Source organism: Xenia sp. Carnegie-2017, unplaced genomic scaffold, assembly GCF_021976095.1.
Source record: "Xenia sp. Carnegie-2017 unplaced genomic scaffold, XeniaSp_v1 HiC_scaffold_2, whole genome shotgun sequence".
NCBI classification, from domain to species: Eukaryota; Metazoa; Cnidaria; class Anthozoa; order Malacalcyonacea; family Xeniidae; genus Xenia; species Xenia sp. Carnegie-2017.
The window spans coordinates 5,679,140-5,698,776 of NW_025813482.1; the positions used below are offsets into that span (position 1 = coordinate 5,679,140).

Genomic DNA, 19,637 nt, shown 5'->3' on the forward strand with positions numbered 1-19,637 from the left:
TGAGTTACTACTGTGTAGGAAATATTGATGGAAAACACTTGCTGTTAGAGGTGAAACTTAATTTGATTCCTAATTTGATTTGTAAAACATGCGTACTTTTGTTTTCCAGGAAAAACAATGTTTTAGAATAGGCAAGCAATTGTAAACTTACGAGCATTTACGGATTTCAGGAAACATTGCGAATCGAAAATATAACCAAACAATGTTTCCATGAAATATTTCTCTAACAATACAGGGAGAAATACATAATGACAGACCAGTTGTTATATGGAATAGTTATAAAAGTTCTGAAAAACTTATTGTTTGACAAGAACGTCTGTGACTGTAAGATATGTAGTGTAAAAATAGCACAAAACTGACGTTCTGGTTTCCCAAAGAGATTAAAAATTAATGCTGGTTCATATATATCAATTTCATCAACGGTTGTATATTTTCTCAGAATTAAAACGTCCATGGAAAAATCTTGATAGTTTTTTCCTTCTATGTATTTTCGAAACCAGAGCAGAAATTAGAATGTTACTTGGATTGGGAGTGAATATTTATATTTTCAGTTGTACCCAACTGATTTCTTTTGAAAGATAATTCACTTTCTAAAGAACTCAGTTGGGCATAAACAGTATGAATATTCTCTCTCCCCTCCCCTGAATTAATGTGCTAGGTACGACCCTGTTTGGAGCAAAGCAATATTTTCTGGACATTGCCCGATAGCTATGGGAGTTATTAAAACATATAACTTCAAATATCATTTTATAACTCCCAACTTTAGAGAAATTTTCAACTGTGTTAAAAAGTAAACAAATATTTCATCAAATAGAAATCTTTCTACTCTTGCAAGTCGTGCCATCTCCTTCGTAGCCCTATTTACAGGTACAACTGTAAGTGCCAGGACCAGTATTAGCACAATCTGCGTTAGGGTCGCAATCGTCATTTCGACCACAGCTGGCAATAGCTTTGAGTGTAGATAAGCAGGCCGATTAGATAAAATTTTATTAAATCATGGATTTAGCAAAAAATTGAGATAAAACTTTACGATTGTTTAAATATCACGAATAAAACACAAAATGCGACGATGTCTATTCTTCAGCAAAGAACGCTTTCTCAGTTTAGTTAATAGTTTCAACGTAAGTTGCATAGGAAATATTGATGGAAAACATGGACTAGTTTTTGAGTGGAAACCTTTAAACGTTTCACTGAATTTGATGTGTGAAACACGTATGAAAACTTCCACGAAGAAAACAATGCTTTGGAAAAGTTTTTGCAAGGGAGCAATGGGAAATCTAGAAATTAAAAATGTATCTAATCTATGTTTCCATGAAATATTGCTTGAATAATGCAGCGCGAAATACATTTGCAGTCCAGCTGATTGATCCGTATATTGTAAAATTCAATTGCAAAATAATTGTAAAATTGTAAAAGTTTTGAATAAGTTCTAGGCCCGTTTCAAACGCCGAATTTACTCGAGTCGAATGCATTTAAAACAAAAGAAAACAAGGAATTTTATTTCACTTTCTATTACCTTTAATTAATAGAAAGTTCGACGTTGGAATCAGGCCTTTGTTTAACCAGGACGTCTGAACGATATTTCATATGAAAAAGGTACAAAATTGATGCTCTGTATGGTTTTCCCAAGGAATCAAATAAGGATGACTTCTTTATATCAATTTTATCAACCGTTCTATAGCTTCTAATAATTTAAATGTCCGCTGAACAAAAATTTTGACAATATTATTTTTAAATACACTATTGAAGCAAATCTGAATTTCGAAACCAAGCCTGATATCTGAGTTAAATGAAACCCTCAATTACATATATTATTATATCTCTCGACTTTGGTGAAGTTTTTAAATTTGTTAATTTGTTCACTAACATTTCATCAAATAGAAATATTCTTACCCGTGCAAGTCCTGCCATTTCCTTCATAACCCTCTTTACATGTACACCTGTAAGTGCCAGGACCAGTATTAGCACAATCTGCGTTACGGTCGCAATCGTCATTTCGACCACAGCTGGCAATAGCTTTGAGTGTAGATAAAGAAGACCAATTAGATTAAATTAAATTGAATTTCAGTCATATTAATTGTCACGTCTATTAACTAGGGAAAAGCTTTTTATCAGCTGAGTTAATAATGTATAAGTTGAGTTATTTCTAAAAAACAAATATTGGTAAGAATCACTATAGCTGTAAGGCTGTACATTGAGAGAAAACGACTTATTATTTTTAATATGATGTGTGTATTTTTTAGAAAGAAAACAATGCACCAGGAAATATAATCACAGATCAGCTGATATATGGAATACTTATAAATTGTTTTGAATTATTTTAGTTTAACCACGACGTCTGCAAAATCATGAAAACTGCACAAAGTTGACGTTCTGCTTTCTCGAAGGAATCAAGAAAAAATACTAGTAGATATAAATATATTTCATTAATGGTTGTATAAATTCTAAGAATTGAAATTTCCGTTCAAAAATCTTGATAATTTTTTTCTTCGATACTCGTTTGAAGCAAAGCAGTAGTTAGTAGTAATAGACTTTTATGTTCAGTTGGGCTCAACTCATTTCTTTTGAAAGATAATTCACTTTCTATAGAACTCAGTTGGGCATAAACAGTATGAATATTCTCTCCCCCCCCGAATTAATGTGCTAGGTATGACCCTGTTTGAAGCAAAGCAAATCCCCATATGGTCTAAACCATGCCCGATAGCTATTGGAGTTATTAAAACCTTCCAATATCATTTTATAACCCCCCAACTTTAGTGAAATTTTCAACTTTGTCAATAAGTAAACAAATATTTCATTAAATAGAAATCTTTTTACTCGTGCAAGTCGTGCCATCACCTTCGTAATCCTCTTTACATGTACAACTGTAAGTGCCAGGACCAGTATTAGCATAATATGCGTTACGGTCGCAATCGTCATTTCAACCACAGCTGGCAAGAGCTTTGATTGAATAAATTAAATTTCAGTCATGGAAACAGCCAAAACCCCAAAAACTTTTGATTGTTAAAATATCACAAATAAAAGGAGACAAGGTTTGCTTATCAGCAAAACTTTTGTTAGTTGAGCACTGGAGCTTGTAAGCTGAGTTACTACTGTGTAGGAAATATTGATGGAAAACACTTGCTGTTAGAGGTGAAACTTAATTTGATTCCTAATTTGATTTGTAAAACATGCGTACTTTTGTTTTCCAGGAAAAACAATGTTTTAGAATACGCAAGCAATTGTAAACTTACGAGCATTTACGGATTTCAAGAAACATTGCGAATCGAAAATATAACCAAACAATGTTTCCATGAAATATTTCTCTAACAATACAGGGAGAAATACATAATGACAGACCAGTTGTCATATGGAATAGTTATAAAAGTTCTGAAAAACTTATTGTTTGACAAGAACGTCTGTGACTGTAAGATATGTCGTGTAAAAATAGCACAAAACTGACGTTCTGGTTTCCCAAAGAGATTAAAAATTAATGCTGGTTCATATATATCAATTTCATCAACGGTTGTATACTTTCTCAGAATTGAAACGTCCATGGAAAAATCTTGATAGTTTTTTCCTTCTATGTATTTTCGAAACCAGAGCAGAAATTAGAATGTTACTTGGATTGGGAGTGAATATTTATATTTTCAGTTGTACCCAACTGATTTCTTTTGAAAGATAATTCACTTTCTAAAGAACTCAGTTGGGCATAAACAGTATGAATATTCTCTCTCCCCTCCCCTGAATTAATGTGCAAGGTACGACCCTGTTTGAAGCAAAGCAATATTTTCTGGACATTGCCCGATAGCTATGGGAGTTATTAAAACATATAACTTCAAATATCATTTTATAACTCCCAACTTTAGAGAAATTTTCAACTGTGTTAAAAAGTAAACAAATATTTCATCAAATAGAAATCTTTCTACTCGTGCAAGTCGTGCCATCTCCTTCGTAGCCCTATTTACAGGTACAACTGTAAGTGCCAGGACCAGTATTAGCACAATCTGCGTTAGGGTCGCAATCGTCATTTCGACCACAGCTGGCAATAGCTTTGAGTGTAAATAAGCAGGCCGATTAGATAAAATTTTATTAAATCATGGATTTAGCAAAAAATTGAGATAAAACTTTACGATTGTTTAAATATCACGAATAAAACACAAAATGCGACAATGTCTATTTTTCAGCAAAGAACGCTTTCTCAGTTTAGTTAATAGTTTCAACGTAAGTTGCATAGGAAATATTGATGGAAAACATGGACTAGTTTTTGAGTGGAAACCTTTAAACGTTTCACTGAATTTGATGTGTGAAACACGTATGAAAACTTCCACGAAGAAAACAATGCTTTGGAAAAGTTTTTGCAAGGGAGCAATGGGAAATCTAGAAATTAAAAATGTATCTAATCTATGTTTCCATGAAATATTGCTTGAATAATGCAGCGCGAAATACATTTGCAGTCCAGCTGATTGATCCGTATATTGTAAAATTCAATTGCAAAATAATTGTAAAATTGTAAAAAGTTTTGAATAAGTTCTAGGCCCGTTTCAAACGCCGAATTTACTCGAGTCGAATGCATTTAAAACAAAAGAAAACAAGGAATTTTATTTCACTTTCTATTACCTTTAATTAATAGAAAGTTCGACGTTGGAATCAGGCCTTTGTTTAACCAGGACGTCTGAACGATATTTCATATGAAAAAGGTACAAAATTGATGCTCTGTATGGTTTTTCCAAGGAATCAAATAAGGATGACTTCTTTATATCAATTTTATAAACCGTTGTATAGCTTCTAATAATTTAAATGTCCGCTGAACAAAAATTTTGATAATATTATTTTTAAATACACTATTGAAGCAAATCTGAATTTCGAAACCAAGCCTGATATCTGAGTTAAATGAAACCCTCAATTACATATATTTTTATATCTCTCGACTTTGGTGAAGTTTTTAAATTTGTTAATTTGTTCACTAACATTTCATCAAATAGAAATATTCTTACCCGTGCAAGTCCTGCCATTTCCTTCATAACCCTCGTTACATGTACAATTGTAAGTGCCAGGACCAATATCAGTACAATAAGCGTTACTGTCGCAATCGTCATTTCGACCACAGCTTACAATACCTTTAGGTGCAGATAAAGCAAGTTGATTAGATCGATTTGATTGATGTTCAAGAATACCGCAAAGCAATATGAAAGTTTCCAATAAATTTTTGCCTTAGCGATAGGTCATTTTCATTACTTGACTTGCTCATACTACAACAAATTACATAAAACTATAATAAAACAATAATAAAACGCATGCGCTGATTGGTCGAAAGACTTGTGTGCATTAGCCTGAGCAAAACGATCATAGGTCAACCAATTAAATCAATCATTCACTCAAATTGAATTTGCAAATCAATCATGAAACCAAAAATTAACACGTTTGTTTTAAATTTGCCTATTTTGTGTTAGTGTTATTTCATAAAAGAAATAAAAGATTTTTTAGTGTTTGCATAGGCTTATGCAAACCCCTTATATAAAATCTACTATTTTTACCATTAGGCAGCTTCCTGCACGACCCCCAAACTATATGGTTTCACGGTTAACACAATTAAAATAGTTTTTCTGGAGTGTTGTAGCTAGCTGATACCATTAAAATAAAAGGCAAAAGTTTGAAATACATTTGCAGTTAACAAGAAAATGAGCAACTGTAGCTACATGATAAACTCGCTCTTCTTGTGTTTAACTGATAAAGCTCGCAACAAAGTAACCAGAGAAAATAGTTTGTAAATTAATGTTCATAGTCACCATAATACTATAGCATGATAATAATGTGCTACATGAAATAATAATGTGCTATATGAATATAGTGATAGCTATATGAATATATTAATGCGCTATTAAAAGCTTCAAAACTGTACGAAGAATAAAACAAACAATCATTGTTCCATGTTAAACATATATAAAGACATCTTGCACATATTAAGCCTATATATAGACTTAAATTTCTCGTCATTCCATTGCATCAAAAGAAAATGTAAATAGACTTACGTTGACATGTTTTTCCATCTCCAGTGAAACCTTCTTTACAAGTACATTGAAAGGAACCTTCACCGGTATTGGTACATAAACCGTTTACTTTGTCACAATCATCGGTAAAGCCACAGCTTGGTGGAGCTAGCGAAAAATTACATGCAAAATATATGAGCTCGTGTGAAAAGGTCAAATTAAAGAATTGAAAGAGAAGTTCGGGCGTAGATATTTTATGTTTTATTGTGTCAACTGGTTTTGGAAATTTGATGACCACCATTCTTTTACATACACTTTATTTCAGGATGCATTCTTCATACCTGGACAAAATCGGCGGACAAAATCTGCGACACTGGAATTCAAAGCTGTGTATGACTCAGGAAAAAGGGCGTTTTGGGGATCCCTAACCAAGCCTCTAATTTCCTCTCTATCAACTCCAGGTCCTACACCAATGGCAAAGACGTCCAAACCTCTATCATGAAATGGTTGAATAGCTTGACTGGCTGGGATATAACCGCGTCCACGAGTTTGCTTTCCATCAGTTATCACAACAAGTATTTTTGCAACATCTTCATCATTTTCCCGAAAACCTGCACCCGCAACAACAACTTCATCGTTAGCTTGTTCTAAAGCTATGTCAGTTCTAGTTCGACCTCCCACCAGTGGACCAGGCATGTCATTAATCGCTCTACTAAATTCACCGGAAGTGACACTTTCATTCAGGAAAATTTGTACAGTTGACCCTTCACTGAACGTTACGACTGCTCCCTGACCAATCGGTTCATTTTCCTCATTCTTCTCACCAATTTGAAAGGCCCGACCCACAGTATCAAGGAATTTACGCATTTGGTTATAGTCACTTTCACTTACACTTCCAGAGCGATCAACAATAAATGTAATATCCGACTTACTAGAACATCTTACATTTGATTGTGCTGTAAAAAGATAAAAGTCGGATAATTTGTTAACTGTACGATTACGTGATTGAATAAGTCATTAATTGAATTGACAACAGTGGCGTGGTGGCATAGTTTTTACTGCGGTGGCCAAAACAAATTTTGCGCCTCTTTCACCTTTACTTATAGCTATTTTTAAGTATTTTAGTTATTTCTAATTTATAAAACACAAACATGAATCTTCATAAAAAAGAAAGTAACTTAAAGTGTGTCTCGCCTCCATTGTGCTTTTAGTGAATCTGCCAAATCATCTCTGGCTTGTTCTCCATCCATTGGTCGTCGACGACGAGGTCGTGTAGACCTCCATTCGACATCTAACGCAAAAGAATCGGACATTTCAATTGTTTTTTCTGGTTTGTCATATATGATCTAAATTCTAGAAAATGAGCTATCAACCATATCCATTGCTTTTCCAAAGTCAGCATTTACGCTCTGTAGATATCAACTTAAAGGTCCAGAAATTCCAAAAATTTCTTGGAAAAGACAGGCAGTCGAAACAAATTGCTTTGTTTGAAAAGCTGATTGCAATCCATTTGCTGTTGCTCGCTGACTTTCAGTGAATGATCTGTCCTCAGCTACTTTTTTAAGCACTCGCATGATGCACTCGAACCTTTAAAGAACTACGTGTAGACAAAATTCTCTTGCATTCCATCGAACTGTATTAAGAAGTTTAAGAGAAAATATTCGCGTATTTTATGAGAATTATTAAAGAGAACGTGCAGTTTTTCGAGAGACTCGAAAAGAGTAATGACATCAATAGCAACACAAGCTGAATCGGACAAGACGAGATTTAGCGTATGCGCATAGCAGTGAATATAGACGATGTCGTTTCCGATTTTCTCTTTTACAAATGCCTGCAAACCATTATAACATCCGCTAATACTGGATGCTCCGTCATACGTTTGGGCAACAAGGTTTTCAAATGAAACTCCATGCTATTGTAATATTGTTGTAATAGCAGTGTATAGGTCATGTTTAGTTGTTTCAATTGCTTTTTGGCATGACAAAACGTGTTCAAAACACTCGCCAATTTCATTAACAAGCCTTACGCATATACTCAATTGCTCTGTATGAGTTATATTGGGTGTTGTATCAGCAATCAATGCTCTACCTTTGCAGTTGTGTATTTTTTGTACAATTACAGAAGATATTTCTTTGCCAATGATATTGACTAACTTATTTTGAATATTGTTGCTCAAAAACGTTAGCCATGAGCAACGTCCTTTGATTCTTTTTCCATCAGTTTTACTACCATCCTTTGTCGATTGCTTCGCTTGGTGATCACGAATTTTCTCAAGATTTTCATTGATTAGTTGATCGTACTCTGACGATAATTTAAGCGTTTCCAAAAGGTTTCTTGTATTGAGATAGAAATTTGTCAGTGATTCACAGTGACTCCTAAAAGAAAGCCCTTGTCTTCCAAGAAACATAATAACATCTATCACACGTTTCAAAACTGTTTTGTTTAAAACAACTTCCTTTTTACGACTTTCATACTCGATTTTTCCCTGGTGATGAAACTGATCCGATATTGAGTTTTCTTGAAGGAAAAGAGCTTCTGCAAATTTTGCGTTTAGATGAGAATTGCATTTTTCGTGCTCCAGAATTCTAATATACTGCTTTTTCCATTTGGAAAAACCAATGTTTGCAAAAACTTTTCCTTGATTTGACCGAATATTTTCTTCCCTAGAAGTTACATCTGTAAACAGAATGCATGGTATGCAAAAGAAGCTGTCTTCGCTTAGAGAGTAGGAAATCCATTTTCGTCTTGTTCCATCATCGTACAAAAAAACCTGCTGGGAGCAATAGCGAGAGCTATCTCCTTGTACTATCCTCCTTTGTTTCGAAACAAACTGGTATGGCTGGCATGGATTCATTTTAAGTAAACGCCTTTTTTCGCTAATGTTAAGATTAAGACCAACAACTGTCCAAGGGTCAAACCTGTTTTCTTTCGTATCAATAGAAATATTTCGATTTAATTCATTTTCAACAGATTCTGAGATGCCTTCGCCTTCGTTACGTATTTGAATTGACAAAGCTGTCAAATTCAGGGCATTCACCAACAGAATTATTGCTTTTGATTGATTTGAAAGTATGCTCATCTTGATCGCTTACATCTGTCGACTCAGATTTTTCTTGCGCATGCACTTGTTTAAGGTCTTCACTGATGTTCGGCGTTTCGCCGAGTTTTAATTCTAACTCCTCTGTTGTTTCTGACAAATGCATGGCGGGTCATTTTGTATAGGTTTAAAGTAATCAAGCAAAACTCCCCCGAGTTTTGCAAATTCTTCTTGTCTAGCTTTGCTTTAGTTTTCGATACTCAGCACCCGACTATTTTCTCTTCGTGGTGTTTAACATTGCACCATGATCCATGATGCACAATACATAATATTAAAATAGATTTCCCACACAAATAGAATTATCAAATGAAATGTTTGTAACTTTGTGAATTACATCTGTATTGCCAGCAAAGGAAGCTCAAAATGAAAGTTTTCCATTTTGAGACATTAATTTAAGTGGTCCTTAAATGTTGTTGTTCAAAAAATATCTTAATTTCAATTAAATATATGCTGTTATGCACATTCGATAACTGCAGATAAATGAATCTTGAACATTTACAAAGCAGCTTTAAGTGATTTAAAAAAGGTTTACCGTATAATAACTTGCTTTACTACAGAAAATGACAAATGTGTCGTCGTAACAATAAAAATGTAAATAAGACAATACGAACACTGCAGTACATGCTGTAGTATCATCAAGTGCTACTTCATGTTAGACTATGCATTATGAAAACAATCTACCGAAGACTACACTACTGTCATAAAATTTTAAAAATATATTATTACGCTTGGATTAATAATAAGATACAATGCCAGTAACGATTTCTGTCTGTGAGGGAAGCAAAAAATATTGATTAAGATGGGCAAAAAATTACACATGTTTTGGCCTTGTTGCGTCCCTTAAGAGGACAATTTGGCCATGTATGCATAGGCAAAACTAGAACGCTAATTGGGGGGTGGTGTAAATATTCATATATTCAGCTCTGTCCTGCTGATGATTTCTTTTGTTGGGGATGCTAAATTCAATAGAAATCACCAGGGCAAAGCTGAATATATGAATATTCACCCCACCCACCCCCCCAATTAGCGTTATAGTTTCTCCCCTACATGTGTGTTGTCTACAGTCATCGTGACAAATCATGCAGGCGTTGTGGCCACAAACGAAACATCTAAATCTAGAGTGCTCGTCAATATAACTTAATTCTTTAATTGACTGTAAATCGACCCCCCTGACAAGGTTTCATTTTGGTCTGTCTATTTCCTTTCTTCCATAATCCCCTAAAGTTAACTTCATTCACTGAATATATAACTGTGAAAATAAATAGGCTGCCCCCCTGCCCCCCCCTGCTAACACGCCACTGATTGATAATAATTTAAATAGAACGATTCACACACAGTTAGCGCCTATAGCAAATATGTTGTATTAAGAACGTTACTGTAGCATTTGCATAATTTGTTGCACGCAAATTATATTTCCATCTAAGCTAATTTCCGTTGCATAAAGACAAAAAAGTAGATACAAATCACCAAAAATTAGTTTCACCATAATTTATTTGAAAAACGACTTTTTTTCCGCTGAGGATAGCACAATGAATAAGTATAATTTATAGTCAGTTTCTTATTTTTGACTCTAAAGGTCCGTTTCTTTTCCCTGTAGTGAAAGCACGTGGAAAAATGACAATACAAACAGACTTTATGCTTAATGATCTTAGTAAAGTTTGCTTCAAAGGCTATTTACTGCCATATGCATACAATTTTATAAGGAATGAACACAATTCATGATGCCGGGATTATGAAAAGGTCTCCTATTACTTCAATGTAAAATACATTTCTACGATTTCAAGCTGACTGTGTAAAGATGCTTTCAAAAATAACATCTCTTCACTTCAGAACTTTTCAATAAATGAAAAAAAGATAAGAATATTTATGATATAAACAAACAGAGCTGATTGTAAAACAATATTACCTTGTGATAGTCCTCTTGATAACACAACTAACAAAGCGAACAGTTGCAGGATGAAATCCATGTTTCAAGGCAATCTCTCGGTTGTAAACTTAATTGAAATTGTTTCAAAATCTAGAACAATCCAAATCAGAGTTATCTTTAAAATTTGGCACTTCGAACGGAATCCGACTGCCTTAAATTTCAATGTCAAAACGTGGATGTTGTGACAGACTGCTCCTTGCTGTCACGATATCAATAGATCAACAACAGCATTCATTCCTAGTGAACACAGACGCATTGTCAAATTATTAAAAGCTCAACAGATTAATTATAATTCTGCGCTCTTAATCACGCTTTCACGTACGGGGGGTGGTTGAAAATAACTTCTGAATTTATTGTCGGATTCAAGGTGACTAATGTCGTCGACCAAAGCACTTGAAAAATTTATAAGACAATTAGTTAACGAGTAGTCCATGGAAGAAATTAAACATGTCTCTTTTTAATTCGTAAACGATAATTTTTTCCATTTGACGAGTCCCTTTTCCTCCTGCATAACATCAGTTGATATTATTAAATTTTTAAGTGTCTGAAGTATCAAGTTACGTGCTTTGATAACTGCATATCGTACGCACAATGGATTGAAGTAAAATATCAACTCATGTTCACTAATACATATGGGTATTTAATTGATTTCTAAATATTTCTTCTATGGACAAGATATTTTATTTCATTACTGCAAATAGTAGCATAATCAGTGTGATTGAGGTAAGCAAAACGAGTTCCCACTTCCTCACAAATTATATGGTTTTAATTTGCCTAGTTTAGCACCGTAAACGTAAGAACGTAAGTCTGTTATTTAGAATCAGTGTCTACATAAAATATTTCAATACAAGTAATATATGCTTACCTTTCTATTTGGAGAAAATTTACGTTTTCTGTTTGAAAAGATACGTCGTTGACTCGTTGGAATGATTTTCGATCATCCTTTGCCCAATAAACATTGCTGATGTATATTTATTTATTATCATATAGTGCGGTAATTGATCCAACAATTCAGCGCCACCTATTCACAAATCTGTGCAATGACTCGTGGTCCTTTTAACAACACTGTCAAAAAAAAAAAAATAATCAGAAAACAAATTAGTCGGGCACAGCTGGACGTTGACTTCTATCTCAAACCCCCACCACCCACAATTAGCATTCTAGCTTCGGCTTTGCATGAGTGTGATCGTTGTTTGTCTAGATAGTTTCTAAATGAACTGTACAGTGATAGTTTCATAGTTTGTTTTTAGATCTCTATGCTACAGTTGGCTGCACAATTTGACCACCCCTAATTTTTACACTCTTTGTTTTTATCACCTCTATTCCATCTCACTACACTAAAAACTTTTTACACCACCCTGATACAATATATGAAAATCCGTTCAATTAATGACAAAATTTTTTTTAAGGCAAGTTATCAACAGCTGCATTTGTATCTAGCTACTATACCTCATTGTACTAATATGTCAATAATGAAATTTGTTGCTTTTTTTTCATTGGATAAACTGCGGGTGTAGAAAGGTGCAGGTTTTTTTATACATTTTCCTCAGCCGATTTAATGCACTGGTGACTTTTGATAACAGAGTTTTGCAGACAATTCTCTCAGTGAAGCAATAACATATTGCTGGATCATTTTTCAGTCTTTTTCTTCATTAACGTAGCAAGCCTGAACGTTTACTATAAAATAATGTTTTATACAATAAGTTCTCACAATTAAAATTTTTCAAACAGGATCTAATTTGCAGATTGGCTACTTCTGTGTTTTCCCTTCATGGATAAATAAAATTTCTCTTATCGGAACTCGGGCTAAGTTGAAAAAACTAATGGTAATAGTAGACAATTTCAAAATTACTTTCAGCTTGCTTGAAAAGTGGTATTGCTGGCTTGCAACCATTTCCCCGGGAGTAAGAAAACAATGGAATGCTCGCCATATTGGATGAAATTTGCATTGTAAATAAGGAAAATCCTCTGTTAAAGTCATCCAACATGGCGGCTATGAATTCTTGCAAGCCATATGAATTCTCGAAAGCAAATACAATCTATTTCTTTGACTAACGCATTGACACCATAAGAAGCAAAGATTACAAATCCTAATTAATGCTGAACCCTTCATTTCAAACCTTTCAAATATACTTGAAAAGATGTACATCAACTTGAAATTGATCGGCTGCTTTCTCCAAATAAGATATCGCCAGCGCAAACATGTAGTCAGAAATCTTTACATTTGCCTCGTGGTTTTCTTAACGTCATGATACTGTTCTTGTCTTTCTCATGCACTTGTACACTTTTGATTAATCGTCGAAAATTGTCAAACGTACAAACTTCTTGCAGTCAAAATGGTGATTTAGATTTAGAATATTATAGAGCTTGTGAAAAAAGGTAGACTCTTAGATTTAGGTAAATGATTTGGCACTGTAATGAATACGTTTCTAAAAAGATGAATATTGATAATATTGTGAAATTTCCATAACAGGAAACAAAGAGAGAGAGCTGTATTCGCTATTAAGGTTAAATTATATCCATCTTCATAAGTGCGCTTTGGGACTTTCTTTTGTCGTGAAGCATTCCTAAGCCAGCCATATACACGGTGTTTCTCCACGTACAAACAAAAACATCAATTAAACAACAACAAAAAATATAAAATATCTTGGATACTGTACTTTAGCAAACTTTAATGTCAGACTTGCATGCATAAGCAGAATTACGCAAAAACAATAATTTAGTTCATTTTCACGCAACGTGAGAAAATATTTTAAAGGTTTTCGTTCTTAATGAAACTCGTATTATATTCTCACAGAGGAGTTGTCTCTTGCTTGTTTTTGTTTAGGTAAAAGTACGCAGTGCGTGCCTATTTTTACACTTGTTTTGCTTTTGTTCAACATTCGCAGTGAGCAATCAACGAGCAGTGTTGATGTGATTTCTCTTCAGAAACGTACAAGTTTTTTCAAACAAATACCAAATGCTTGCTCGAAAATGGCACGATGCGCTTTGTCTTCTGTCGTGTGAAAATCTTCAAAATATTTTTAATCAGTTAGCAAGGGTTTTAATTCAGGCCCTTATTTTACATATACATGGAAGGGGGACAAGTCCTGTCATCTTTCATTTCGGCCCACCCAGTCAACAATTATCTGTTCCCCAGAGCGATAGTTCCGAGAAAAATTCTATAATTAGAAAGTTTATACAGCAGAAAGATAAAGTGCAAAAGTCAGAAAGTTTATCGTCTTATTCATCTCTAAAATCCTAAGTTTAAAAAACAAAAAAAAAACCTGTAGGGAAATTACAAAGGGCTATTTAATAAGAGTCATTATTATGTCCATTATTAAGTTGTTTCTCAATAATTTTCTTCCGTTACAACAGACTTCATCCATTGACGAAAAGGAGATTACTATAAATGTTGTGGTGTCCAATGTCATGGATGGTAAGTGACCGGTCCATTAATTTGGAATGGACAAATAAATGAAAATTTGTAAAAAAATTTAATAACAAATTTAAAGAAAAACAGTCAGTAATCAATCTTCACCAATTTCACTACTGCCACCTTCGCTACTTACGTCAGCATCTGAGCCCGTGGACGGTGGATCAGTTTTTTCATCATTTAGATCGATTTTCATGTCAGTAATTAACGTAAACAATTCAACAGTAACGTAAAGAAAAGCCACTGAAGTGGTCAGCCACGTGAATGTGATAAAAGTCTCTTTGAATCCCTTATGATAGATGTGCAACCCTGACAAAAATGCTCCCAAACCTGATCCAATACCCCAATATACACCATGAAGTACAGCTAAAACATATTAAAGTATATACAGATGTAGTTCTTCAAATAATAACCAAACATTAACATTGCAGCTAAGAATTATGCTATTTTTAAAAAAAATACATGCTAAAACATGCATGTTTTCAAACAACTTTTTTTCAAAGAACAATACTTACTTTGTAATTGAAAATCTGCCCCAGCTGGTATGTACAAATCAAGAATGTATGAACATGTTGAAACTAGAAATCCATAGAATAACGCGTGAAACACTTCAATGGCAATTACGATCCACGGGTTGGAAACCAAATAGTACACCACAAACACTGCAATATGGCCAACTAGACCGATGCTAATTATGGAAGAAAAGCCTGCAAATTCTACGAGTTTTCTCAGGAGGAAAAAAAGAAGAACATCAGTAACACTCTTGCACCATGTGGCTAAGCCCATGATGATCGCATTTCCACCTAGACTGTCAATGAACCAATTGACAAAAGACAACAAAAAACCATTACAGAATCCTGTAAATGAAAAAATCATGAGTAGTATGCCGTATTGAAAATTAGATCGAGGACTACCAATCTTCTTGATTTTATAATTAGCAAAATTTCCATCCAGTGTTAGATGTGAACCAACGAGCAACGAGATGTTAGAAAGGACTAAAGCAAAGATAAAAATATAATGATATGCATCAGTCATCTTTCCACAGACTTCGCGTTGGTTTTCATGTATTACAATGGCAACAATTGGAGACATTAGCCCCCAGCCAATCGTTCCAGAAAGTCGAGTTACACCATAGTTTTGACCTTTATTTTTCAGACAAGAATGATCAACCAATGTAAAAAGAGCTGCATCAAACATATCAGAAATTAAAGCAACAATTAATGCGCTGTAAAACAAAATCGCAACTTCTTCCTCATCATTAGACACCGTATACTCGACTACATCTCTCGTCGTTGCATTAGCTATCGAAGAATTGGTTATTACTAAGTTATGTTCAACTGAAAAGGTTTTATTTCCTCTCTTGTTTTCAGCACTATGAAGAAAGTTTCTTGTATCGCGATTTTTAAAAGCCATACTCTGCAACGTTTTGACTAAGTAGTTGTCTTTGCGATCTTCTCCCGTTCTTGCTGCCAGATTACCAGATTGCCATGTGTCCATTGGCCAACGAAGCATGACTGCCCTTTTGCTCAACTTGTGCTCAATAACATAAGAACGCTTCACTTGTATTCGTGTATTATTTGTGTATTTTACACTGTTCATCACACAACGTTGCTTGGATGGCCTTAGGAAGAGAAATAAACCTAGGATCTTGAGGATAGCAATAACAGACGAACAGATGAACAAGATTTTTCGTGAGTTAAGTCTATCACTAATTGATATCAAAAGTGGTGTTGCAAGTCCTTGGAATAAAGGACGAACACCACTGATTATTCCAACTTGGAAAGCATTCAGACCAATATGCTTGAGGTAAAGAGGAAAATACAAAAGAAACGGTATGTAACCACAATAAAAGACGAAATAAAATACTCTATAATGCGTCCAGTTTAGAATTTCACGAACTTTCTTCGAGAACATGGTTTAACGCGAGGTCCAACTCCAGCGTTCTTCTTGATTTTATAATTCAAACCAAATTTCCACAAGGCAGATTGAAACAACCACTACATGTCTTTACGTTGCCTAAGTATATTGCTCAATGCTTCGTCGACCATGCTCAAAAGAATTTGCATTTCACAAGTAATTATTACCATATACACCCACATTTGCGCATCCAGGCGTTAAGAACCAGTGTTATGAACCATGAAAGTTGCAGCGTATTCTCGCAATATTCCAGAAGTTTTAAAAGTCTTTAAGAATTGGCATTTCATACATCTGAAAAGTGTAGTCAATTCCACGTATAAAATTTTATGTTTTACAGTACAATTTTGATGAAATGTATCGTACAAAAAACTGTTAATGTGTGAAATCATAATCAAATATTTTTCTCGTGTGAAGAATCGTGACAACAAACACAATATTTGAATAACATGTCAAGAAAGTTTGAGTTTTAATCAGGTTTACGCTATTAAAGTCTTTTTTTTCAAATTGAATAATTTGTAAGAACTTTGTAACTATAGTTAGATGCGAAATAAAATATGAAATTGCGACTAATAACCACTCATCGGAGCTGCATTATAAAGGAATACCCTTGAAAGGCCAAGACAATGACAATTAAAAAGAGACAAACGGAGACATCAAACCCTCAGATTATTGTCTCTTGTCTTAGCGGTAAAGAGATTAAACAAAGTTCCTTGTCAAGCAAGACAGTCAGGATGTAGCTAAGAGCTTAGAATTGTGTGCATGGCTTAGTATGTAAACATTCGACGAGGAATGAGATTTAATTTTTATTGAAGATTTCTAACTAGGGAAGTAAAAATTTGGTTTGAACGAAAACACAAACAATTCTTTACACTTTAGTTGAAACGTGTTTTCCTACTAAGCTATATGTTTAGTTTCTTCTAAAGCGAAAGTACAATATGCTTTCTCTAAAGCTGTTCTGGGGTTACTTTTTGACTGTATACAGTTTTTAGATGTTAGCAGAACGAGTCAAACATTAATAAACAACAATAACTTCTCACTGAGGTAGTCATTAATGTAATGAACCAGTATGCGCGACTGAATTTTTTTGTACGTTACTAAGTCTACATAGTTGTCTGATACAATTATGGTCATAAAATAGTATGAGGAGGCAAAATAAAAAATTTTTAGCTGTAAAAAAATTATTTACAGCTTTTTGGCCTTTCAGTGGCTCAAGTAAAATTTTTGCAAATAATTACCATTTCAAGAGTGAAAATTATGATATGGAAAAGCACTTTTGAAATACCTTGCGCACGAAAATGACAAAGCTTAAAACTAATAGGAACAAGTAGGGTCATTTTATGACACGTTGCACATGGTAACAAAGTTTTAGAAAATTTGGATGAGGTGTAAGCGAACGTTTGGATTTCAAACTACAAATCAAAGGTTTCAAAATGGCGATTAAAAAGGAAAACGTTAAATAGCTCACAATTTGGATGCCAAGCGTTCGTATACGGTTAGGCCAAACTTCCCAAAACTTTGTTATCTTGAAAAACATGTGATATATTTCAACACTATGTGTTCTAATTGCTCTGTAGCTTTAATTATCATTTTCGCGAGCGCAAGCCATTTCAAAAATGCTCCTCGGTAACTCAATTCTCACTCTTATTTGCAAAAATTTTATTGTCAGATGAGCTATTGAAAGTCCAACTGCCTATTCCACAAAACGTTTTTGGAGATCTTACGCGCTGATCACTTTAGTAACATTTTTCTTCTAGTTCAGTTGTTTCTGAAACACCCTGTATCATTGAAGGTTCGTCTAAATGTGAGGTGTACTATAAGTTGCGAAATCCAGCGATTAATAAAGAAAAATTCTCAAAAAATGATAATTTAACGCAAAAAGTCCAAGTTTTGAAGATCTCGCGTTTGCCAGCGCTTGCCTTAAATTGCTTAAAATTTTAATAGCTTGTACAACACGTTCCATATTTTGACTCAAAGTGATTAAACTGTTTTTCCGATGAGTATTTTTTGTGCGCAAGGTTTGTTTTGAAGGACTTTTAACAACAGTTTTTTCACGGGTAAAAAAACGTATAATTTCAAAATTTTATTATCAGCTGTACCAGAGAAGGTTAAAGTACTTTGAGTAACAAACGTTCTGGCTTATTCCACGCACGTCTTGTTTTTCCTAGAAATTTTTCCTAAGTTTCTACTTTTTTTATACACCCTTTATATTTACCAATATAATGAAGAAAATTATTTACCTTCTGTAATAGACCTTTTCAAGGTTATCGTAGCCATATTGCAGGGGGTGCAAAAACATTGGGCCGAGCGCGCGGTCACGCATGGCGTCCATATAAATTACTAATAAATGCGCAAAAATTACCCTTATACATATTGGCCATTTCTTTCAAAAATATTTCTCAAACTCATCCATTTTAATAGTCAAATTATTATTTGCGATTTTTTATACACGTGAGTCCAATTTTGTGGTAATCAAAAAGCGGAAAGTTAAAGAAAACATTTGTTTTTTTTGAACAACTTGACCGTCGTTTGAGCGATGTTCTTGAGTTTGCAAATGTGCGGATCTTATAAGCCAAGTCAAACGAACTAAACCCTAAACTAGCCGAGTAGCCGTGAGCAGTCATAGCCGAAATGGTAAAAAATGCGCGTTGTGCAGTTGGATATTGCGATAATGATAAACGCTATCCCTATTATCAAGTTAAGAGGTCTCACGTAGAAAATTCAGTTTTTCATTAGTGGCCCAAAGATCAAGCACTTGCTGAAATTTGGCGAAAACAAATTGCAAACAGCAGAGCCGATGACTTTAACCTAAAGCCTGGTGCCCAAGGTACTTAAGTTTGCTCAAATTATTTTCCCTTGGTAAGAAGAACCCCAAATAACCGCGGAACGGATTATACTTCGGTTTTTATCACGCTATCAGAGTACGAGCAATCGAGGACTCCGCTTAAACGTAAAGGAGGAGAAACATGGACGACATCAAAGCGTCCTCATCAATCCTATGACACTGAGTATTCTGATTCAAGTTTTAATGGAAATCCAGCAAAATCTGAGGCATCTTTACTTCCTGTCCCTTAGGAATTTGAACAGTTGACGAGGGAGTATGATGTAAGGTTTCACACCGGCCTGCCATCGATTAACAGTTTTAAGTGTGTATTTGAATACTTGGCTGTTTCTTCTTCTGGCTGTTAAGACGCCGTACATAATAATAAAAATAGCAATGTCACTTTACAAATAATTGGAAATACTAATAAGAGTTTGCCGTAGAATAGTTCCTCGTGATACTTGCTGACTTTGCTGTAGACATGTGCGTGTGTT

At 34.4% G+C, this 19,637-nt stretch overlaps 1 protein-coding gene across 1 annotated transcript; it reads right to left on the bottom strand.

Moving 5' to 3' along the window:
- Window positions 1-14,140: 14,140 nt before the first annotated feature.
- Window positions 14,141-16,569, bottom strand: LOC124440617 (major facilitator superfamily domain-containing protein 6-like). Its single transcript, XM_046991021.1, has 2 exons — window positions 14,924-16,569; window positions 14,141-14,774 (listed from the first exon to the last, which is right to left on the bottom strand). Exons 1-2 carry the CDS (start codon window positions 16,320-16,322, stop codon window positions 14,503-14,505), a joined length of 1,671 nt encoding a protein of 556 aa, XP_046846977.1. The 5' UTR covers window positions 16,323-16,569; the 3' UTR covers window positions 14,141-14,502.
- Window positions 16,570-19,637: the final 3,068 nt, after the last annotated feature.